This window comes from Mesoplodon bidens, assembly GCF_964165515.1.
Source record: "Mesoplodon bidens genome assembly, chromosome: 19".
NCBI classification, from domain to species: Eukaryota; Metazoa; Chordata; class Mammalia; order Artiodactyla; family Ziphiidae; genus Mesoplodon; species Mesoplodon bidens.
Genome location: NC_138179.1, coordinates 28,621,124 through 28,646,250, shown reverse-complemented (window position 1 = coordinate 28,646,250; position 25,127 = coordinate 28,621,124). Strand labels below are relative to the sequence as shown.

Sequence of the window (25,127 nt, the reverse complement as noted above, 5' to 3'; positions counted from 1 at the left end):
CAGTGCAGTGAAGAAAGCAAACAGTATCCTGGAATTACCATGGAAACAGTCTCCACCTCATGGACCCGCTGAAATGGAGCCGCAGACCACACTTTGAGAACCACTGCTAGTGCGCTGTTATTCACTTTGCTGTTTTCATTTTACAATGTACCTTGGAAACCGCCCTACCTCACCACACAGAGAGCTTCCTGACTCTCTCTGGAAGGTGTTCCACTGTCACAGATGGATCAGAATAAATCTGTCCCTTACTGGTGGGCACTGGGCTTATTGCTCACCCTTTGCTATTATAACAACTAACCACTTTGTATATATACAATTTTATACACAGGCAAGGAATATATATCTTAGAATAAGTTACCAGAAGCTGACTGATGGGTCAAAGGATATATGTCTTACTGATTTTCACAGATATTGCCAAATACCCTTCCTAGAAGTTTTCTTAATTTACATCATACAAGACGGTGAGTATCCTTTTCCATTCACTGAGCTATTCCTTTGGTGGGTACTTTTAATCTAAAATCTTGTCTCCTCCAATTTTGGAAAAAACTTTAATCATTTCCTGGAAATTTTCTTCCTCGCTATTATAGTTTTCTTTCTAGAATGCCTAAACCAATTAATCCTTGAGTATTATTAATTCACACTTTCCATCTTCTTGATTTGATTATCTATTTCAAATATTTCCTCAACTCTGTCTTCCAACATTTATTTTTGTTTAGTTCAGTTATTCTATTTTGTAATGTCCAAGAGGTCTTTTTTACTTTGCTTGTTTTCAGTAGCATGTCGTTCTTACTTACAGATGCAGTCTCTAACCTAGCTCTAAGGTACTAGTTCTTCACGTAAGTTTTCCTCTCTTTGCACTCATGCGCTTTCCTCCAGATGCAGCTTTCCTGCTCTCAGCCGTCCGCCTCCGTCTGGCCACCCCGCCTGAGCTAAGACTCCGGGTGTCCTGTTTTGCCTGAGCCCCGCCTGCTCATACACTTACCCTGCCCGGTGGCGACAGCAGGCACCCCTCCGTTGTTCTCTTTCTCACTTCCAGAAACGTGTCGGAAGCAGTCACCCACTCAATACTTATTCCCGTTTTACTTGTCTTTGCGGACTTATACCTTTGTCATTCCTTTTCTACTTGAGTGGGGTTTTAGGATGTGGGAGAAATAAATAATATGTACATAGTTTGCTAAAACTGGTGAGATTTCATTTTTAACAAGTTCTTCTTCCTCAATTTTTAAAAATAATTATACTTGTGAACAAATATATATATATATCTCATACTATATTAATTACCCAGCCAAGCTTAAATATCATTTAAATAGATCCATTACAAAAAAAATTATTATTATTCAATTTTGTACATCTCCATTATACACATACGTAAGAGTCTAAATCGACCATGGAAATTAACAGATCTTTCAATCACAACAACAACAATTTTAAAAGAAAGGAAGAAGAATTGGGAAAGGAAGCAACTGCTAGCTTACCTTGGAGAGCCATGCAGATTTGTGCCAGAGATGGCAATGGAGGTGAGGTTCTGCTCTATGCGCTGGTAGTTCCTTATCTGAGTAGGGACGGGAATGGGGGTAGCTGCGCTGTGAGGGGACACAGTGGGCTGACACTGCCTGCAGACATCATTCATTGAAAAAGGAAAGAAATACAAGTGAGACCGCTTTCCTTTCATCTGACACATTGGTGGTATTTAGAGGAAATTCTATAAGAAGCCAAATGATCACTTCTGAATGTGAATAAGAAATGATCATCTTGAAAATATACATAAAGCCAAAAAAAACACACTTGTCCTTTACAGAAGTCTACTGGCCTGCACATGCACATTGAGGAGGAAGACTGGTAAGAAGGGGACAAACGCCCCTCTGCAACAACAGGAAGAGCCACAGGCCACAAAATGCAGCTTCATCTGCTCACATTCTGCTATTCACTCCTCATGCAAGAGGAAAAATACTTCTAGGAAAATATGCTGGGTAAAAGAACAGGAAGTTCAAGAGTAGAGATGACTGGAATGTTTACAAAAGTTATGAGTGCAGTAAGCGTTCCCAAGGAACTTGGACTTTGATGAAGACTGAAAATACACTGTGTGACTCTCCCCACACATAACCCATCTGAGGTCCACAGTTTGTAGTGTAGCTGGTTTCTTTCCTTGCTTTTCATAAATTCAGAAACAGCATGTCCTTAGATGACTTTCAATTCAATTTACAACATACCTTAAAACATGAGGGACAGTACTGGGCCTTAAGAAAGATGAGTTATTTCCTTCTTTTGCCCTTCTGTAATTCTAAAAAAGCCACAAACTCTTCCATTTTTGCCCAATTACAACCTTACAGAGATAAAGAGATTATATATTTAGTTACCTAAACAAACAATATGATTATCTTCTAAAGTGTCACTTTAGAACTTTCGGAACCATTATTTCATATTTAAATGAAAAGAAAATCTAGGGACTTCCTGGGTGGTCCAGTGGTTAAGACTCTGCGCTCCCAGTGCAGGGGGCCTGGGCTGGATCCCTAGTCAGGGAACTAGATCCCCCATGTCTCAACTAAGACCCAGCGCAGCATGCATGCATGAATGAATGAATAAACAAATAAATATTAAAAAAAAAGAATCTAAGAGACAGAAGTACCCCCAAATTATACATCTAGGTATTAATGGGTAAACACTAAATAAAGATGTAATCTGGGACATCAGTAACATAAAGGTGGGGGGCAGTATACTCTTATACTTTATACGAATAGGGTTTTTATATGTGATTGAAGTTGTTATCAGTTTCAAATAGATTGTTATAACTTTAAATTATTTTATATAATCTCAATGGTAACCTCAAAGAATATACCTACAGAATATACACAATAGGAAATGAGAAGAGAATCAAAGCATATCAGTACTGAAAAAAACAACAAAATACAAAGGTAGTAAGAGAGGAAATGAGGGACAAAAGAGCCACAAGACATACAGAAAAGTAACGAAATTGCAGTAATAAATCTTTCCCTATTAGGCTGGAAGTGAAAGGATGGAAAGAGATATTCCATGCAAATGGTACCCAAAGGAGAGCAGGGGTGGCTACACTAACATCAGACAAAATAGACTTTCAGTCAGATGCTGTTATAAGAAACGAAAAAAGGACATTATATAATGATAAAAGGGTCAATTAACCAGGAAGACATAACAATTATATATATTCATGCACCAAACATCAGCACTACCACATATATGAGGCACATACATAACAGACTTGAAGGGAGAAAAGACGATTCTACAAAAATAATCGCAGGCTGAACCCACACCCTCAATCATGGATAGAACAACCAGATGTAAAACCAATAAAGAAACAACCACCTGAACAGCACCACAGACAACAGGACCTAACAGACGTTGCAGAACACTCCCCCCACTGACAGAACACATTTTTCTCTGATGCACTGGAAACATTCTCCAGGACATACCACATGGTAGGCCACAAAACAAATCTTAACAAATTTAAATCATACAAAGTATCTTTTCCAATCAATCACAAAGGATAGAAACTAGAAATCAACAGCAGAAGGAAAACTAGAAAATCCACAAATACATGGAAACTAAGCAACACAACTCTTAAACAACCTATGGGTCAAAGAAGAAATCTTGGAAAAAATCAGCAAATAACCTGAGAAAAAGAAAAATGAAAACACAATGTACCAAAACTTATGGGATACAGTGAAAATAGTGCTAAGATGAAGTTTGTATCTCACATTCGAAAAGGTCTCAAATCAACAATCTAACTCTGTCCCTCAAGGAACTAGAAAAAGAAGACAACTAAACTCAAAGCTAGCAGAAGGAAGGAAATAACAGGTAGATGGCAGAACATATACAGATTGTGCAACTTGATTTATTCAGAACTCTTTTTCTAAGATTCTGGTTGTCTTCCACTTGAGGGAAGGAAATAATAAAGATTAGAGGAGAGGTAAAGAAAACTGAGAAAGTGGAAAAACAATAGAAAAAAAATCAAGGAAACTAAGAGTTGGTTTATTTTTTTAAATAAAAAATCAATGAAATTGGCAAACACTTAGCAAGATTAACTAAGGATAAAAGAGAAAAGACTCAAAATCAGAAAGGAAAGAAGGGACATAACTAATGCCACAGAAATAAAAAGGATTTTAAGAGAATACTATGAACAATTGCTTACCAACAAACTGATAACCTAGAAGATACAGAAAAAAATCCTACAAATACACAAACTACCAAGACTGGATCATGAAGAAAGAAAATGTGAACAGACCCATTACTAGTAATGAGACTGAATCAGTAACTGAAAACCTCCCAACAAAGAAAAGTCTAGGACCAGAGAGCTTCACTGGTGAATTCTATCGAACAGTTAAAGACTTAACACAAACACCCAAACTCTTCCAAAAATTTGAAGAGGAGGGAACACTCCCAAACTCATTCCATGAGTTCAGCATTACCCTAGTACCAAAGCCAGACACAGACACTACAAGAAAACTACAGAATATCCCTGATGAAATTTGATGTGAAAATCCTCAACAAAATACTAGCAAACCAAATTCAACAGCACCTTAAAAGGATCAAACACCATGACCAAATGGGATTTACAGTATACCACCATTAACAGAACAAGGACAAAAACCACATGATCATTGCAATTGATGCAGAAAGAGCATTTGTCAAAATCCAACACCCTTTCATGATAAAACCACTAAATTAAATAGGAACAGAAGGAAATTACCTCAATATAATAAAGGTCATATATGAAAAGCCCACAGCTAACAGCATACTCAATGGTGAAAGACAGAAAGCCTTTCTTCTACGATCAGTAATGAGACAAGAATGGCCACTCTCAACACTTCTATTCAACGTAGAATTCCCAGCCAGAGCAATTAGGCAAGAAAAAGAAATTAAAGTCTTTCAAACTGGAAAGGAAGAAGTAAAATTATCTCTGTTCACAGATAACATGACCTTAAATGCAGAAAACTTTAAAGATTTCACAAGCAAAAAAACCCCAAAACACATTAGAGCTAGCAAACTCAGCAAAGGTGCAGGATGCAAAATCAAAACCCACAAATCAGCTGTATTTCCATTTACTAAAAATGAAAAATCCCAAAAGGAAATTAAGAAAACAATCTCACCGACAATAGTATCAAAAAGAATAAAATACTGAGGAGTAAGTCTAACCAAGGAGACGAAAGACTTGTATGCTGAAAACTACAAAACACTGCTAAAAGAAATTAAAGAAGACATCTCATATTCATAGATTGGATGACTTAGTATTTAAGATGTCAACAGTACTACCCAAAGTGTTTTATATGGATCAGTGCAATCCCTATCAAAATCCCAATGGCGGGGAGGGGGAAGGGTAAGCTGTGACAAAGTGAGAGAGTGGCATGGACATATATACACTACCAAATGTAATAAAACAGACAGCTAGTGGGAAGCAGCCGCATAGCATAGGGAGATCAGCTCGATGGTTTGTGACCACCTAGAGGAGTGGGATGGGGAGGGTGGGAGGGAGGGAGACGCAAGAGGGAAGAGATATGAGAACATATGTATATGTATAACTGATTCACTTTGTTATAAAGCAGAAACTAGGGCTTCCCCGGTGGCGCAGTGGTTGAGAGTCCGCCTGCCAATGCAGGGGACACGGGTTCATGCCCCGGTCTGGGAAGATCCCACATGCCGTGGAGCAGCTAGGCCCGTGAGCCATGGCCGGTGAGCCTGAGCATCCGGAGCTTGTGCTCCACAACGGGAGAGGCCACAACAGTGAGAGGCCCACGTACCGCAAAAAAAAAAAAAAAAAAAAAAAAAAAAAAAAAAAGCAGAAACTAACACACCATTGTAAAGCAATTATACTCCAATAAAGATGTTAAAAAAAAATCCCAATGGCAATTTTTGCATGAATAGAAAAATAAAAAAATCTATCCTAGAATTCACATGGAATCTGCAAGGACCCTGAACAGTCAAAATAATCTTGGAAAAGAAGAATAAAATTAGAGGTCTCATACTTCTTTTTATTTTTTTTTTGCAGCGCCACACGGCTTGTGGGATCTTAGTTCCCCAACCAGGGATTGAACCCAGGTCCACAGCAGTGAAAGCACTGAGACCTAACCATTGGACCACCAGGGAATTCCTGGAGGTCTCATACTTTTTTATTTAAAAACATATTTCAGAACTTCTCTGGTGGTGCAGTTGTTAAGAAACTGCCTGCCAATGCAGGGGACACAGGTTCAAGCCCTGGTCTGGAAAGATCCCACATGCCGTGGAGCAACTAAGCCCGTGCACCACAACTACTGAGCCTGTGCTCTAGAGCCCGTGCTCCACAACAAGAGAGGTTACCACAATGAGAAGCCCACGCACCACAACGAAGAGTAGCCCCTGCTCGCCACAACTAGAGGAAGCCCACGCACAGCAAGGAGGACCCAACACAACCAAAAATAAATAAATTTTAAAAAACATATTACAAAGCTACAGTAATCAAAACAGTGTGGCACTGGCATAAAGACAGATCTATAGACCAGTAGAGCAGAACAGAGAGCCCAGAAACAAACATTTGCACACATGGACAAATGATCTATGACAAGGGTGCCAGCACCACTCAATGGAGAAAGGACAGTCTCTTCAGCAAATGGTGCTGGGAAAACTAGACATCCACAGGCAAAAAATGAAACTGGACCCTTATCTTATGCCGTATACAAAAATCAACTAAAAATAGATTAAAGATCTAAATATAACAATATAATATATAACCATATAAAAGTATATGGAGGGACTTCCCTGGTGGCACAGTGGTTAAGAATGCACCTGCAAATGCAGGGGACATGGGCTCAAGCCCTGGTCTGGGAAGACCCCACATGCCACAGAGCAACTAAGCTCGTGTGCCACAACTACTGAGCCTGTGCTCTAGAGCCCGCGAGCCACAACTACTGAGCCCGTGTGCCACAACTACTGAAGCCTGTGCACCTAGAGCCTGTGCTCTGGAACAAAAGAAGCCACCACAATGAGAAGCCCCCGCTTGACACAACTACAGAAAGCTGGTGCGCAGCAATAAAGAGCCAACAAAGCCAAAAATAAATACATAAATAAATAAATGCATATTAAAAAAATAATAAGTATATGGAGACCTGTTCCACAACATTGTGGATATACTTAATGCTATTATTCAACTCAAACTGAAAAATGGTTAAGATGGCAGATTTTATGTTTTTTAACACAATTTAAAAAGTTTTTAAAGAATAGATTGTGAAACAAAATAAATTTTACATCAAGAACACAGAGTTCTATAACTTTACTCACACACACAAAAAATATGAAAAAATGTTTAGTGAAATATATGCAAACATACCCTCCACACACCAAGAACTCATTAGAAGCATGTCTGCCAGCAGTGCCCATCGGCATATCATCTAAAGGAAAAAGAGAAAAATACAGTCAGTTCTGCTATACCACCTGTTTAAAAAATGTATATTGTTCCAACATGACTATTAGGAAACAATCTGATCACAGTATGAATTTACCATTTGCTTACATTGTGATTTTGCCCATGAGTAACAACAGGTGAGCATGGAACACTGCACCCAGCTGAATTCACAGGCTGCCAACATCAGGTCTTTTCAGGGTAAGTGTCATACTTATTGCAGTGTATACATATTTCTTCACCTTTTAACATGTGCAAAATCTGTGCTGTTTTTATCATGTTCCTTTTCATGTGCCAAGGACAAAGGTTTTGAGTGTTGTGCTCCTAATCCCAAATTGCCCATAAAATCTGTGGTTTTTACTGAACTACTCTGCAGGGTGTGGTGACTTTTAGGAACAAGTGTGTCACATTCTAGTACAGCTGCCTGTATCCGAAGTCTAATTCACTCTAACGCTGGAGCACCCACACTCCTGCATGACACTCTCCTGTGTCTTGCACGGGTAGCTGAACAAGATGTCATGAAACTGGGGCCTCTTGGACACAGATGCCACAGGCCATCTTCATGCTCAGACATCATCCGTCTAAGGGAATAGAGCGCAGCTCAGAACACAGGGGCCTGTCCCCTCTATACCCACTAGATCATACTGCCCTGTGTGACCTTTACATGGCTGCAAAGGTATAATTCATATGTGTTGATGTGAAATAGCAGTGTTGACCAAATAATATAAATTTTTAAAAATAAAATAAACTATGGTAACCTCAAAATACTCAAAAAGGAAAAAAATAATCACAAATATCCTTTTGAATGGCCATACATGGAACTGAGAAATACATTTACTTTGGTCACTACTCTCATGAAGCTTACATTCTAGTAGTGAAAGAAGATAATAATACCAGGCAGTGATAAGATGTATAAAAGGAAAATGGGGGCTTCCCTGGTGGCGCAGTGGTTGAGAATCCGCCTGCCAATGCAGGGGACATGGGTTCAAGCCCTGGTCTGGGAAGATCCCACATGCCGCGGAGCAACTGGGCCGGTGAGCCACAACTACTGAGCCTGCGCGTCTGGAGCCTGTGCTCCGCAACGAGAGGCTGCGATAGTGAGAGGCCCGCGCACTGCAATGAAGAGTGGCCCCCGCTCGCTGCAACTAGAGAGAGCCCTCGCACAGAAACAAAGACCCAACACAGCCAAAAATAAATAAATAAATTTAAAAAAAAAAAAGGAAAATGAATCAGGGTAAGGGGATAAAGAGAGGGGCAAGGAAGGAGTCAATTTTAAAGACAATAGTTTCCTATGGAGGAAACGGGGCAGAGGGGACAGGGTTGGAAGCTGGAGTTCACTAAGAGTTCAACTCTTCATTTTGTAGCTTTGAGTTTGGAATCATACATCATTATGAAACAAAATTAAGTCAAAAGAACAAGCCCTAGAAATCAAAAATAAAATGAAGCAATGGAACCTAATCATATATCAACTTGATAGCATAACCATCAGAGGGGAATGAATGCTTTCTCTCTCTCTTTTTTTTTTTTTAAGTTCTTTATTGAGGATTTTTTGTGGAACAGGAGGACTACAGGGGCCTGGAGTTGGGTGTTTCCCGCACCCCCCCCAATTAATTTACTGAGTTTAAAGTCACTTGAAAGCATCCCCAGATTTCCCTGGTGGCACAGTGGTTAAGAACCCACCTGCCAATGTAGGGGACACGGGTTCGAGCCCTGGTCCGGGAAGATCTCACACGCCACGGAGCAACTAAGCCTGTGTGCCACAACTACTGAGCCTGTACTCTAGAGATCGCGAGCCACAACTACTGAGCCCAAGTGCTGCAACTACTGAAGCCCCCACACCTAGAGCCCGTGCTCTGCAACAAGAGAAGCCACCACAATGAGGAGCCCGCGCACTGCAACAAAGAGTAGCCCCCGCTCACCGCAACCAGAGAAAAGCTTGCATGCAGCAACGAAGACCCAACGCAGCCAAAAGTAAAAATAAATAAAATAAATAAATTTATTTTTAAAAAAAGAAAGAATTACAAGGCATATCAAAAGGCAAAAAAAAAACATACTTTTTTTTTTTTTTGAGGGGGTACGTGGGCCTCTCACTGTTGTGGCCCCTCCCGTTGTGGACCACAGGTTCCGGACGCACAGGCTCAGCGGCCATGGCTCACGGGCCCAGCCACTCCATGGCATGTGGGATCTTCTCGGACCAGGGCACGAACCCGTGTCCCCTGCAATGGCAGGCGGACTCTCAACCACTGTGCCACCAGGGAAGGCCCCCAAAAAAAACACACTTTGAAGAGACATAGAAAGCATCAGAACCAGACATGGTGAGGATGTTGGAATTATCAGACAGGGAATTTAAAACAAGTATGATTAATATGCTCAGGGCTCTAATGGGGAAAGCAGACAGCATGCAAGAACAGATGGGCAAGGTAAGCAGAGAGGGAAATCCTAAGGAAGATCCAAAAAGAAATGCTGGAGATAAACACTGTAACATTAATGAAGAATGTCTTTGGTGTGCTTATTAGTAGACTGGACGTGTTTGAGGGCAGAATCTCTGAGCAACAGTATTATTTCAAGAGAATCCTTGAAAACCCAAAAACAAAGAGAACAAAGACTTAAAAAAAAAAACCCCAAAAACAGAATATCCACAGTCCGTGGGACAACTATAAAAGGTGTAACATATGCATAATGGTGATTCCAGAAGGAGAAGAAAGAGGAGCAACAGAAGGAAATATTTGAAACAATGACTGAGAATTTCTGTAAATTAATGTCAGACACCAAGCTACAGATCCAGGAAGCTCAGAAAACACCCAGCAGGATAAATGCCCCAAACAACTACACGTCAGCATGTCATTTTCAAATTACAGAAAATCAAACATAAAGAAAATATCCTGAAAGAAGCCAGAGGAAAGGAACACCATACCTACAGAGGAACAAAGATTAAGAATTACATAGACTTCTCCTCAGAAACCATGCAAGCAGAAAGAGAGTGGAGGGAAATATTTAAGGTGTTGAGAGAAATAAACCACCAACTTAGAATTCTTTACACTGCAAAATTATCCTCCAAAATGAAGGAGAAATAAAGACTCTCAGACAAATAAAAATTGAGGGGATTTGTTGCCAGTAGATCTGCCTTGCAAGAAGTTCTTTAGAGAGAAGGAAAATAATATGGATCAGAAAACAACCTACATAAAGAAAGGAAGAACACTGAAGAAGGAATAAGTGAAGGTAAAAGAAAAACTTTTATTATTATTTTTTAATTGGAGTAAAATTGCTTTACAATGTTGTTAAGTTTCTGCTGTACAATGAAATGAATCAGCTATATGTAGACATATATCCCCTCCCTCTTGGACCTCCCTCCCACCCCCCTGCATCCCACCCGTCTAGGTCGTCACAGAGCACTGAGCTGATCTCCCTGTGCTATACAGCAGGTTCCCACTAGCTATCTATTTTACACGATAGTGTATTTATGTCAAACCTAAGCTCCCAATTCGTCCTAGCTTCCCCTTCCCCACCATGTCCACATGTCCATCCTCTATGTCTACATCTCTATTCCTGCCCTGGAACTAGGTACATATGTACCATTTTTCTAGATTCCACATATATGTGTTAATATACAATATTTGTTTTTCTCTTTCTGGCTTAGTTCACTCTGGATGACAGACTCTAGGTCCATCCACATCTCTACAAATGACCCAATTTCATTCCTTTTTATGGCTGAGTAATATTCCACTGTATATACGTACCACATCTTCTTTATCCATTCACCTATCATTGGACATTTAGGTTGTTTCCATGTCCTGGTTATTGTAAATAGTGCTACAATGAACATTGGGGTACATGTGTCCTCTTGAATTATGGTCTTCTCAGGGTACATGCCCAGTAGTGGGGTTGCTGGGTCATATGGTAGTTCTATTTTTAGTTTTTTAAGGAACCTCCATACTGTTCTCCATAGTGGCTGTATCAATTTACATTCCCACCAGCAGTGCAAGAGGGTTCCCTTTTCTCCACACCCTCTCCAGCATTTATTGTTTTTAGATTTTTTGATGATGGCCATTCTGACTGGTGTGAGGTGATACCTCATTGTAGTTTTGATTTGCGTTTCTCTAATAATTAGTGATGTTGAGCATCTTTTCACGTGCCTCTTGGCCACCTGTATGTCTTCTTTGGTGAAATGTCTGTTTAGGTCTTCTGCCTGTATTTTAATTGGATTGTTTGTTTTTTTTGATATTGAGCTCCATGAGCTGTTTACAGGTAACAGTCTGTTCAAAATAACAACAGCAACAATGTACTCGGTTATGTATGCTTCCCTACATATCTTATGTGTATATATACATACACACTTATGTAGCTTATATATAAGTGAAATTAATGACAGCAATGATACAAGGGATGGGAGGAAGGAATTAGGATTATTTTGTTATTGATACTATAAGAAACCCACATTATTTATAAATGGTATAGCATATTTGAAGGTGGACTTGGATTAGTTACACATGTATATTGCAAATCTAAGGCAACCACTAAAAAAAATTAAAAAGAGGTATAATTGATATGCTAAGAAAGGAAAGAAAATAGAACCAAAATAAATGCTCAATTAAAACCACAAAAGGTAGAAAAAGAGTGGAAGACAAATACAAGAACAAAGATCAAGGACAACAGAAAACAGTAATGAATATGGTAGATACTAATCCAGGTACAGCAATAATCACTTTTAACATCAGTGGTCTAAATGCACAATTAAAAGACAGAAATTTCAAAGAAGATACACAGATGGCTAACAGGCACATGAAAAGATGCTCAACATTGCTTATTATTAAAGAAACGCAAATCAAAACCGCAGTGAGGTACACCACCTCACACCAGTCTGAATGGCTACCATCAAAAAGTCTACAAATAATAAATGCTGGAGAGGGTGTGGAGAAAAGGGAACCCTCCTACACTGTTGGTGGGAATGTAAATTGGTGCAGCCACTATGGAGAACAGTACGGAGGTTCCTCAAAAAACTAAAAATAGAGCTACTATATGATCCAGCAATCCTACTCCTGGGGATATATCTGGAGAAAACTCTAATTCAAAAAGATAACATGCACCCGTATGTTCATAGCAGCACTATTCACAATGGCCAAGACATGGAAACAACCTAAAGGTCCATCAACAGATGAATGGGTAAAGAAGATGTTGTACATACACACAATGGAAATCACTCATAAAAAAGAATGAAAAATGACATTTACAGCTTCATGGCTGGATCTAGGGATTATTACGCTAAGTGAAGTAAGTCAGACAGAGAAAGACAAATACCATATATCACTTATATGTGGAATCTAAAAAAATGATACAAATGAACTTATGTACAAAACAGAAACAGACTCACAGACATAGAAAACAAACTTATGGTTAGCAAAGGGGATAAGGAGGGATAAATTAGGAGTTTGGGATTAACATATACACACTACTGTATATAAAACAGATAACCAACAAGAACCTATACTGTACAGCACAGAGAACTCTATTCAATATCTTGTAATAACCTATAATGGAAAATAATCTGAAAGAGAATAAATATATACATATATGTATAACTGAATCACTTTGCTGTACACTTGAAAATAACACAACATTGTAAATTAACTATACTTCAATTTAAAAAAAAGTAGGAAAGGGGGAGGGGGAGCTGTACAGATGAGCCACGAGTCCCACCCACAATGCAGGAGCTGCAGTCCCCTTCAAAAAAAAAAAAAAAAAAACAGTGGCTTCCAGGGGTTAGGTGGGGAGAAATAAGTAGGTAGACCACAGAGGATTTTTAAGGCAGTGAAAATGCTCTGTATAATAACAATGGTGGAAACATGTCATTATACATTTGTCCAAACCACAGAATGTACACCACCAAGAGTGAACTCTAAAGTAAACTGTGGACGTTAGGTGATTATTATGTGTCAATGTCGGTTCATCGTTGGTGACAAATGTACCACTCTGGTGACTGATGATGACAATGGGGGAAGCTATGCAATGAGGGGTACATAAGGGTATATGGGAAATCTCTGTACCTTTCTCTCAATTTTGTTGTATAACCTAAAACTGCCCTAAAGAATTAAATCTTAGCAAGCTCCCTGATGGACTAGCAGTTAGGGTTCCAAGCTTTCACTACCGTGGCCCAGGTTCAGTCCCTGGGTGGGGAAATGAGATCCCGCAAGCCGCGTGCCGTGGCCAAAAAGGAAAAATTAAATCTTTTAAAAAACTATCTTATACATATGATATACTTCACAATAAAAAATTTTTACTAATTACATGGCAGGGTGTGGTCAACCGTAACAAATGCTGTGGATACATCAAAAAGATGAGGACTGAGAAATGACCCCTGGGATTTGGCAGCACAAAAAGACCTCAACAGGAGCAGTTTTGGAAAAAAATAAATGTTTTTAAGACAACATTTATACAAATACAAAAAAAAAACAAAGGTAACTTGAATAAAACAAAAGGTGTGAATGTCCTTTATGTAGAAAAGTATAAACATGCATCAAAACACACTAAAGAAATCTAAGTAAGTGGAGGAACAAACACACAAACATTCTTGAGTAGACAATTCTCTAGGTCCCTGAATAGGTCTTAGAGAATCAATACAATGCTGATCAAAATCCCCAAATGGTTATTTGTAGGATTTTCAAGTTGAAATTAAACTATATGGCGGGGGGAAAGGGGGCCAAGAATAGCCCGGGTGACTCCACAGAATTCTAGGATGCTCCCCACCATCACCTTCCACCCCATCTACGCACACACACTGAAACAAATCCTTTACATAAGCCTGATATGACAAGTCTGGAACTGCATATCAGTGTAGAAAGGACAGAATATTCAATAAATAATGCTAGGGTAATTGATAGAGCCCTTATTCCATCTATACAAATTAATTCCAGGTAAAGTTAAATATGAAAAACAACCATGAAAATCTTTAGAAGGCACCATGATAACGTTGGGGCAGCATGGCAGAGGTGTTAGTGGCTACAACTTGCTTATACCAATATTTTATAGAGCTGAAGTTGTACATATCTAGAGCATCCACCTGGAAGAAATTCTGGCACAAGGACATCTGTTATAACACATTTTGAACAGTAAAAAGATAGAAATGTTCCAAGTCATAATCAGTAGGGAAATGGATAAACTATGGTTTAGTTGTACTATAAATATTATATATTAAAATGAACTAGATACACACCTAGATATAGATCTAGATACACAGCAAAAATATGAATAAAAAAGCAAACTACAGAAAACAATATTCTATATAACATTTACTTGAAACTAAAATCATAAAAATACTATATGTTCTTTATGGATACAGGGGCATATTAGAATTACAAATCAAGGGGAAGAATATATCTCTGGCAAGAGAAGAATGATGCAAGGTACTCTGGCTGTACCTACGGCATTTTATACCTTTAAAAAGACATCTAAAACATATATGGCAAAATGCTGACATAAATAAAATTAGCACGGTGGATGATTTGAGTATCTGCCGCATTATTTTGTTTTGAAATATTTCACAATTTAAAAAGTTTTAATTACCTTTTTAGTGAAATAAAACCACCACACAGGATGATTTTTAAAGTCAGCTCCCATCTCTCATCACACGGATCAGGGCCCTCCGCTTGCCTTATGTGCCGTGTGTGTTTCCCCTGCCCCAAAGCATGTTTGGTCTAGGGCCACAGCCTTCACAACAGCCAGCACAGGGGTGAACGTAAGCAGCTACTAAATACGTATTTGACAAACAACTAGAGACCTCTTGATACAAACGTCTCCAACTTTCTACATCTGCACACAGTCAACTGGGTACTGTTCACTTGTTGAAAGTAATCAAATTTCCAAACCATGTTTCCGTCCTTTTTCATGGTTTTGTCTAACTTCTCTTTTTGTAGGTTTTCTGGTGTCCTTCACTGTTCCACAGAACCCTGACTGTATTTAGTCAGCTTGGATTCTGCCTCCCTTATAAAAATTCTTCCTGTAAATTTATGAGGCTCATTCCTGAACTCAGGCCAGTAGCTCCTGAAGCACCATCCAGACTGTTTTTAAGACCCTTTGACTCTCAGGTTTTTTCCAAAAGAGGTCTTCCTTTAATTCCTTTCCTTAAATTTAATTTCTCTCATTATGTTGGCTTCTCTATTCCTTTCTGTTTGGGTACAAACAGAATTTGAGATCATTTCCTACAAAGTTTTCATCTACCTTCAGAATCCAAGGTTACTGTCTTATAGAAGATGACTGAGCAGATTACAGGAAGGTAGGTAGATAGTTCTGGGAATTCCATCAACTAAATAAAATGTCCATTTGAAAAGGTGTCCTACACAAGACAGCGTGATATAAAGGTTAAAAAATGCTAGTCTAGTAAATTCAGAAATATAACGTGTACAAGCAGAAAAGATTCTCACATGAGTGGTCTGACGAGGTGTTGTGTGGAACCAAAACAAAGTCATCCGTGTCACAAGAAGAGCTCTTGCTACTAGCACTGGCGGACCCTCTGGGCACCTGCAGGGAGCTGGGGGGGCCCAGCGGTGGGGAGGGTAAGCTTTCCTCCTGAAAATGCTGCACATCTGGAAGGGACTAAAATTAACAACATAAAATTAAAAGTGCCCTCACAATAAAATGCAAGTCAGAATAGCCATCAGACTAAGGAATATTTTTTTCATGAAAGTGGCATAGAGTTCAATTCCATTTAAGGTTTAAAAAAACCTCTCTTTGGAAAATCTTTCCCTTAGAAAAGCACAGTTTAAAGTGTCTTTGCATAACAACTTCTACAATGTTTTCCAAAAATGATACTTAAAAATACATCATACCAAAACAACAACAACAACAACAAAAAACCCATTATACCAGTTATCACATGTACACGCTGCCTCTCCTGAAATGGTCGAGGTGAGTTTTTATCATCTCCACATCCCCGTTTCAGCACATGGCCTAGCAAAACAGATACTCAACACCCGTTTACTTAATGACTAAAACAAAACGTCCAGGGACTTTAAGTTAATGACATCCTGCACACACAAAGTTTTAAATCTCCAATGAAGAAAACATTATAAAAGGGAAAGCAAGAGACCCATGTTCACAGTAAGGATAAGGGCACGTAAGCACAGATATTATTTACATTTGCAGAGGAGAGATTTAGAAAACCTTACAGGCGTGTGTGTGTTCCTTTTGTGTTCTTTTTTGTCAGGGGAAGGAGTTGATTTGTGGGAGACAGGACAGGAAGGGAAGAAAAGCATATAGAGATATTTAAAGATACGTGGGTGTAAGTAGCTATAGACCTCTTGACACTTGCCCACTTCAAGGACACTAGTGACAACTCTAACTGAATGTCTTCAACATACAATAGTTTCCTAAAACAATGAACTTCATAATTTATTGTGTTAGGTCCCCATTACCATGTTTAACCTTTGTTTCTATTTAAGAAAAAGAAAAATACTACATAATGCTCTTTAAACCCCAGTCTTAAACTGCTAGTGCTCCTCTGAATGTCACTGAGCAATGAAATCAGTCTCAAATCTCCTTATCACTTCTTTGTGTGTGTGTGTGTGTGTGTGTGCGTGTTTGACATACACATGATATAAATTCTCCTTATCACTTTCTGAAGAGCACTTATGCTTCAAGGTTATAAAGAGAGAGGAAGATCGAGGGACTAACACTACAGAGCACCTACCATGGGCTAGGCACTGTTAAGAGCTTTCCGTGTATTATCTAACTTCAGCCCTGTTCTGAAATCCATTTCATATGTAAATAAACAAAACTCAGAAGATTAGGAAATCTGCCAACTGAAGAGCAGTTAAGCTGGGCTGGATTCCAAGTATCTAACTCCACGATTTCTTTCCAGTGCCATTTCTTTCCAGGCAGGAACTCTCTCAATTTCTTCCTTTGCTATTATTTATAAAATCACCTTCATCCACAACCACTTGGGTGGAAGAGATGCTTCTTGCATTCAAAGCTAACCTCTCCACTAATTCTCCCCACCTCCTCAAGGACCCAGATCACTCCCCTATGCTCCTGACACTTTCACCCTCTCCCTTTATTCTGGCTTTTTTCCCCTCTGCACACAAGCATGTTTAATTTTTCCACATCTCAAATCAATGCAGCCCTCTCAATTACCATCTTCTCTCCCTTCTTCACTTAACAATGTTTCTTGAAGCTTCAGTCTTCACTGACCCCAATTCCTCACCCCCTGTGTGTCGCCTAATCCACCATAATCCACTTCCTGCTTTCAACCCTCCACCAAAACCACCTTTATTAAGCTTACTGGGGACCCCTTTGGCCGCATTCTCCGGAGGCTCCTCTATGCCTTAAGTTACCTGACTCTGCAACTCCGACACTCTGGGCTGCTCTTCTCCTGACCCACCGCCTCCATTCAGTGACCCTACTCTTGCTTTCCCCGCTACTTCTTAGTCTCCTTTGCCCCTTGACAGGGAGGAGTGGCTTGCGGGATTCCCCAGGGCCACCCTGGGCCTCCACTCGGCGCTCTTCGTAGCCTCACCTGGGGTCACTCTCACCTTCCTGCCTCAGCTACCGCTGCCAGAGTGACGACTGCAGCCCTGCCTCTCCCAGGCTGCCCCCGCGCCTGCACACCACCAGCGCATCGCATTTGTGCTCCCTCGCTGAGTGGCTCCATCTAAGTCCACCCACTTGGTTCCCATCAAGATCATCCTCTTCCTTAGGTCCCAAGTTCAAGCAATCTCCAAGTGCCACAAACTCTTCACCTTGCGCTTCCTGGCCCCTCGTCTTCCCCTTTCCTACTGCTGACTTACTTCAGGCCCTCATTCTCAATAAAAACAAAGCAAAACCAAAACCAAACCAAAAAATCTGCAATGGTCACAGGTTGTTCTCTTTGATCTAGTAGAGAGGCTGCTCTCCTTGTCCGATCCAATCCTCCACCTGCTTACAGAGGAACTTATTTGCTAAAACACAGTGGATCAGATGACGCCTCCGCTTAAGATCTCTCAAATGGCTCACCACAGAAAGTCTGGCCTCCTCTGCTCAGTGCCCAAATTCTGCCAGACACAGCCTCTCCCTACCCTTCTGGCTCTGCTTTCCCCTCAGCACATCACCAATGCTCTCTGCACCCTACAGACTGAACTGTCAGAGAAGCCTGTCCAACAGAGCTTCCTGCAACGATGGGAGAGTTCTGTTCTATCCAGCGTGGTGGCCACCAGCTACATGTGGCTATGAGCAGTTGAAATGTGGCCGGGGAGACTAAGGAGCTGAACTTACATTTCACTTAATTCTAATAAACTTTATGGCCAAGGACGGCTAAAGATTCCTTCAGCGGGTCACCATTCCACAGGGATTCCTCTGCTTACAACACCACTCTTCTACAAATTCACCGTGCTTACTCTTCCTTCAAAACTCAGCTCAAGGGCTTCCCTGGTGGCGCAGTGGTTGAGAATCTGCCTGCCAGTGCAGGGGATATGGGTTCAAGCCCTGGTCCGGGAAGATCCCACATGCCACGGAGTAACTAAGCCCGTGCACCACAACTACTGAACCTGCACTCTAGAGCCTGCGAGCCACAACTACTGAGCCCGTGTGCCACAACTACTGAAGGCCGCCTGCCTAGAGCCCGTGCTCCACAACAAGAGAAGCCACCGCAATGAGAAGCCCACGCAACACAACGAAGAGTAACCCCCGCTCGCCACAACTAGAGAAAGCCTGCATGCAGCAACGAAGACCCAATGCAGCTGAAAATAAATAAATAAACAAACAAAAACAAAAAACTCAGCTCAGTGCCTCTCCTGAGCATCTTTGCTGGCTTCTTAGTCTGATTTCATGCCCCTCATCCACACTCCCACAGGCAGTAAAGGCGTGTATACATATGCTTCTATAGCGATGCTTTACCTGCCTCTTCTCCACACAATTAAACTAAAAGCTCCTCAATGAAGGGATCTGGTCATATCTTCCACTGGTATCAACTGAAACTTCACATAAAGTAGGCATTTAATAAATGTGATTAAAGCGATATTCAAGAGATATTATCTAAATAGCATTTAGCCTATAGCTAGTATCATAACTAAAAGAGTGATTTGAGTTTTTTGTTACAGAGTTTTTGTTTTTCACCTTTCAAAGATTTCTCTGGAATGAAGTAGCAGCTGGATATTTGTGTGAGAATGTAAAAAAGAGAATGTTACGTGGGCATGCCTGCATGCATCCACCCTCAGTACAAGAGTCTGCTGCAGCCCTAGGAAGGAAGGCAGTGCCTATAGGAGGTCCTCTCACTTTTGCAGACTATGTCGAAAGCAAGACCTATCAAACCATCCCATTTTCTAATCTCACTAACTGGAAACTACATTACATTACATTACATTACAGTACATTACATTACATTATATTATTCCTGCTCTCCTCTGATTTCCAGATTTCCTTGTTATTTTCACTTCAAGCATTAGCTTCTCATAAAGGCCTTCTAAAAAAGGTTTTTCCACCAAAGTTCTGAGCATCTAAGCATGTCTCCCCTCCCCCGCCCCTCGCCCCTCCTCCTGAGAGCACCTGTTCCGCTCTTCCCAGCAGCCCAAGACGTGCTGCTGTCTTGCACTCCCTTTCAAAGCATCCCCATCCAACAAAAGCCCAGCACACTCTGTCCAGTCAAAGCACTTCCCAGCTGCGTCCCTCCTGGCGGCCCCTCTCTTTCTCCTCCCTTGGGGTCCTACCATCCCCCAGGCTTCCCCACACTCAGGTTCTCCCCTGCTGTCCTTCTCCAGCACTATCTCTTGCTTTTCACACCACGTGTCACCTTGTATCACATATGTGCTCCATCATGGTAGCTACAGTTATCAAGTACTCGCTACATACTACCACCCACTCCCCTTCAACCAGAGGTTAACCAGGCCTCTGTAACCTACGTTACAGACAAGGAAGCTCAGCTCAGCCTGGGAACTGACCTGCCCCGTAGGATACAGTGAGCAAGCAGCAGGGCCAGCGCTGAGGCTGGTCCTGCCCGGCTCCAAACAGAGCCTTCGGTCTTTCCCTGCAGTTCCTCTGCATTTCTCCCCAGTCGCTCCAAATCCAGTGTTTTCCTATATTCCAGACTGAAACTGGAAATATACAACACTTTTTTCCCCTCTTAGTTTTTTTAAATTCATGGGAATGTAATGTAAGTCTTATTAGTCCATCTGCTTTTTCTATTTGGTTTGAGTCTGCAGGGCTGTGCAGAAAGGTTTTTTGCCAGCTTTAGGACTCATCCGTTTGCAACAGGCTGCTGCAGCATCTGCTTTCACTGTGGGGTTCTGGGTTTCCCTGGAAAATAAGAATAACAGCACTTGCCACTTCCTGAGTATTACTGTGTGCCAGGCACTGGAACAGGTGCTTTTGCTCATTTATCCTTAAAAAACTCCATGAAGTGGGTAAATTATACCCACTTTACTTATGAGAAACAGGCTCAGAGACATTGAGTCACCTGTCGTAGGTAACATGGCAAGTCAGGGATATGGAAGCTCCAAGCCCCAGACTCCTAAGCCTCAAGCTGCTAATCACCCAACCAGCTCCCTCTGCGATTCCCCGACCCCTCTGCCAGCAGAATTCAAGAAATGCACGTCTGCCAGGCCAGTCTGGAAAATACCTGCAGTGGCTGACATAACGGCCCCTGGACCTTGGCTTGTGAAAAGTCTCAAGGTCACAGCCCTCTCAGGCAGCAAGAGAGACATGGGGGAAAGTCCAGCAAAGCACAGAAGTCAGAAAGGCAAGACCTGGGAGAGCAGAGCAGAAGGAAGGAATGACCAGAAGTGGCTGTAAGTTCTCAGGATCAGGAAGAAGCACTGAGACTGCAGGGAAGATGGCCGTGGGGTGCACAGCTCGGGCAGCCCTGGGGAGGGAAGAGCCTGCAGTGGAGCCGGCTCACAGGGCCAGTCACCATGACTACAGGGCCTAAGGCAGTGAAGTCCACTCAGAGGGCACTCGTCCACCACTGCAAGTTCTATGTACGATAACTGTCCAGACCGATGTTTATGACATTCATGAAACAAATGCGAATTACCTATCTACGTGTCACAGTGACATCTTTCCCCACCTCACTGGTCACGAAAGGGTGAGAGTACTGTGTCCACCAGTCAGAGGGGACACGTCTTGCTGAAGTGTGCACAGCCATATAAGGCAGAGTCCAGACTGAGGGCCTCAACAACAGCGCTCTTTGCCCAGGCCTCAGCTGCGCTAGGAAACTCCACACATAAAGAGAATACCCACGACATATCTGCAGGCTCTGTGAGCAGATGAAATAACACAGGCTCTAACGTTACCTTTAATACAACCAGGACTTACAGGTGGAGAGGCGAAGCGACAGGATGGAGAGCTGCTACAGGGACCTTCAGAGGCAGAGCCGGCGTACATGGGCACCGGGACCGGGGAGGCTAGGGGAGAAACACCGACGAATGGAGTGCGATTACATGAGCTGTCCACTAGCAAACCTGTCACAACTACTACAGCTTTGTGTTGGCCAAAAATTTATATTCACCTACTTATTACAGCTCCCATGGGTGAAACCAAAAATACAGTAATTACTAAACTCTTTCAATTTGGACTTGGAAGGAAAAACAGAATGGTAATTAAATAAACACAACTACAAATACTTAAGAAAAGCTCAATGAAATCTTGAGAAGCACATAAAAAATTAATTTTGTAATACCAAATACTAATTTTTCCTTAAGCTTGCATTCACTCTTTAAGTAGAAATGTAAAAAGTAGGTACTCACATTTTTTTACTGGAACTTGCTCAAGAAAAGGATGGCTAAAAAATGCTTCTATAATGAAAATGAGAATGCAACCATTAAACTGATGTTGATTTTTGCAGATAGGTTAACCTCGTCAATGTAGTCAACATAATATCCTTGAGATCATACATTATTATTATTAACTTCTTTACATAGACTCCATTTCCTTTAAATGTAAAAGCACATTATTTTATAAATCATCCATAAAACCCATCAAAATAAGTAATTCTTAATGAATGAAAATTTTAAAATAATGGTGTGAATTCTCAGAGTGTCTATTACCAGCACAGCACCCCTGAGGCGACTAAAGTAGATGTGTCCTCTAGTGTGTGCTGTCCTCAAACAGACAAGGGCACGGAGAACTGTGACCAGGCCCTTGATAATCACTCTGTGAACTATGGCTCTTAACTGTCCTAAGGGGAAATCTTAGACGGCTGATTTGTATAATAAACTCTACTCTTCTATCCCAGAAGAAATATTCCTACAGCTGGTTTCACATTTTTTAAAAAGCTATTAATTTGATTTTTAGTTTCTTCAGCTGTTCACCAAGGACAAAACCTACACAGTAAGCCTGCTAATTAGATAAAGATAAATAAGTAGGTGAGTACATGGCAGTTCATTAATTTACTCTTTTCCTGTATGTATGATTTATTTCGTTATTTCTTTAAAACCTCACGAAGACCATCTCATTTATCATTAAGTCTCCAAATTGTATGTTACTAAATAGCACAGAGCAGACAAGGAGAATGGCACAGCCCAGCACAGAGGTTCTCCAGGTAATACAAAATCAGGAATGAGCTGAAGTTAGGTTTAGTCTAAACTACCTCACACTCAGAAGCACTCAGTTCACTGTCCCAGTAAATGTTCTCAGTAGACAGTAGCTCTAATAGTTTCTGTATGGGGGAAAGATGAAATAGTCTAAACATATCTTTTCTTAAAGTGTGGTAAAAACTGGAATTAAACTTTAGTCATGTAGTTTGGTAAATATTTTTATCTTTCAGAGGGAGAAATTAAACTGAGATTGCTCTGTAACCATGAGAAATATCGGCCAATAGTGAAACGACAAATAGGATAATAGTTTCTAAATTATCGATTATATTAACTATTTATATACCTTCCATACATTTACAAAATACGTGAAAGAAAAAAGACAAAGAGATAGAAAGAAAAGTAAAACTGATTTTCATTTTCTTCTGAAGCATCTATAGTATCTTTTATTTTATTTTTTTATAGTATCTTTTAAAAAAACCTTTTCATGTGGTTGCCAAGGTGGGTAGGGATGTAGGGATGGAGTGGGAGTTTGGGATTAGCAGATGCAAACTAGTATATATAGGATGGATGAACAACAAGGCCCTACTGTACAGCACAGGGAACTATACTCAACATCCTGTGATAAACCATAATGGAAAAGAATATGAAAAGAATGTATACATATGTGTAAGTGAATCACTTTGCTGTACACCAGAAACTAACACAACATTGTAAATCAACCATACTTCAATAAAAACTAAATAAAAAAAAACTTTTTGGAATACACAAAACTAAAATTAGAAACTAGCATACATACAAAATTTGAAAATATTACTTACCAAAGTCCATTCTATCTTTTTGGTTTCTCTGAAGCAAACCCAAAAGGAGATTAGCCAAATAAGGTGATGTTTCTCTGGGAATGCTAGGGAGAAAGGAAAAAAAACCACCTAAGTGGTGAGTTTATATATTAACTACACGACTTTCACCTTCATTACGGTAAATGAAAATGTATATGCAGTTTCACAAATACTACATTTTATACCAAGAGGACCATGGCAGACCCTCACTCCTTAAAGGAAAAAACAAACAAACAAACACTAAGCAACTGCCTTTGAAAAGCAGCATCAATTTGGGAAGATTCTTGCATCGTGCTTCTTTTTGCTGTTAGAATACCTGCGAGAACATAGCACTTCACAAGCACAGACCATCTTGAGTTTTAACACAATGTCGACCTAGCACTAACAGTTGCTACAGAGTTCTCTGTTAGACGGACAGCCACCTCCAATTCCATCTGCAAAAGGGCAGAGCTTAAATAAATACAAGTGAGAAATAACACAGCTTCCTGAAATCCAATAAGAAAGGACAAGGCAATAAAAAAAAGTGAGTAATAGGAATATGTAATTCACAGAATAAAAACTACAAAAGGATGTTAAACAAATAGCGAGCCAACCTCACTAGTAAAGAGAATAATGCAAGTTAAATGAAGAGCTAATTGGCCCTGCTTGGGAGGCACTGAGACCGCTAACAACCCCTGCTGGTAGAATGCAGGAAAGGAGCGCACCGCTTGTTCAGCAGTGCAAACAGGGCCAGCCGAGCTGGAGAGAGTGTCTCTAAGCCCAACAATTCCATTTCTAGGAGTCCATCCTAAAGAAATGCACAGATGTGTGTACACATGCATGCACACACATACACAATTTCTCCTCACTAAAGCCTGCTTGTAGTATCCAAAAAAATGAAAACAGGGCCTCCCTGGTGGCGCAGTGGTTGAGAGTCCGCCTGCCGATGCAGGGGATACGGGTTCGTGCCCCGGTCTGGGAGGATCCCATATGCCGCGGAGCGGCTGGGCCCGTGAGCCATGGCCGCTGGGCCTGCGCATCCGGAGCCTGTGCTCCGCAATGGGAGAGGCCACAAGAGTGAGAGGCCCGCATACCGCAAAAAGAAAAAAAAAAAAAAAAAAAAAATGAAAACAGATATCTGATTAAACAAAATACATTACATCTAACTAGGGGACTCTCTAGCTATTTTAGAGCTAGCTATTTTCTAGGGGAAAGCCTAGCTATTTTCTACTTTATGCCCATCTATTCTGTTTGCATCTCCCTCCCCTCAAAGAACACATATAACTTCTGTAGGTTTTTCTTTTAAATAAACTTAACATTTTTAAAAAGAAAGAAAATAATACAGCACACAGGCACCTACGATACACTAGTAATTTTCTAATTTCCTGTTAAAATGAAAGCTCTCCTTACTGTTAA

The 25,127-nt window shown here is 40.7% G+C and overlaps 1 protein-coding gene across 2 annotated transcripts in view; it reads right to left on the bottom strand.

The window, feature by feature from the left end:
* ULK2 (unc-51 like autophagy activating kinase 2) overlaps nt 1-25,127 on the bottom strand; it is a 64,863-nt gene that overhangs the window by 18,734 nt on the left and 21,002 nt on the right. For both annotated transcript variants that reach the window (XM_081220596.1, XM_081220597.1), the window contains exons 10-15: nt 23,715-23,797; nt 22,108-22,155; nt 21,677-21,765; nt 15,820-15,991; nt 7,334-7,394; nt 1,476-1,613 (exon numbers count right to left, since the gene is read on the bottom strand). In XM_081220596.1, coding sequence (XP_081076722.1) covers nt 1,476-1,613; nt 7,334-7,394; nt 15,820-15,991; nt 21,677-21,765; nt 22,108-22,155; nt 23,715-23,797 — 591 coding nt within the window. The remainder of the gene's footprint in view (nt 1-1,475; nt 1,614-7,333; nt 7,395-15,819; nt 15,992-21,676; nt 21,766-22,107; nt 22,156-23,714; nt 23,798-25,127) is intronic.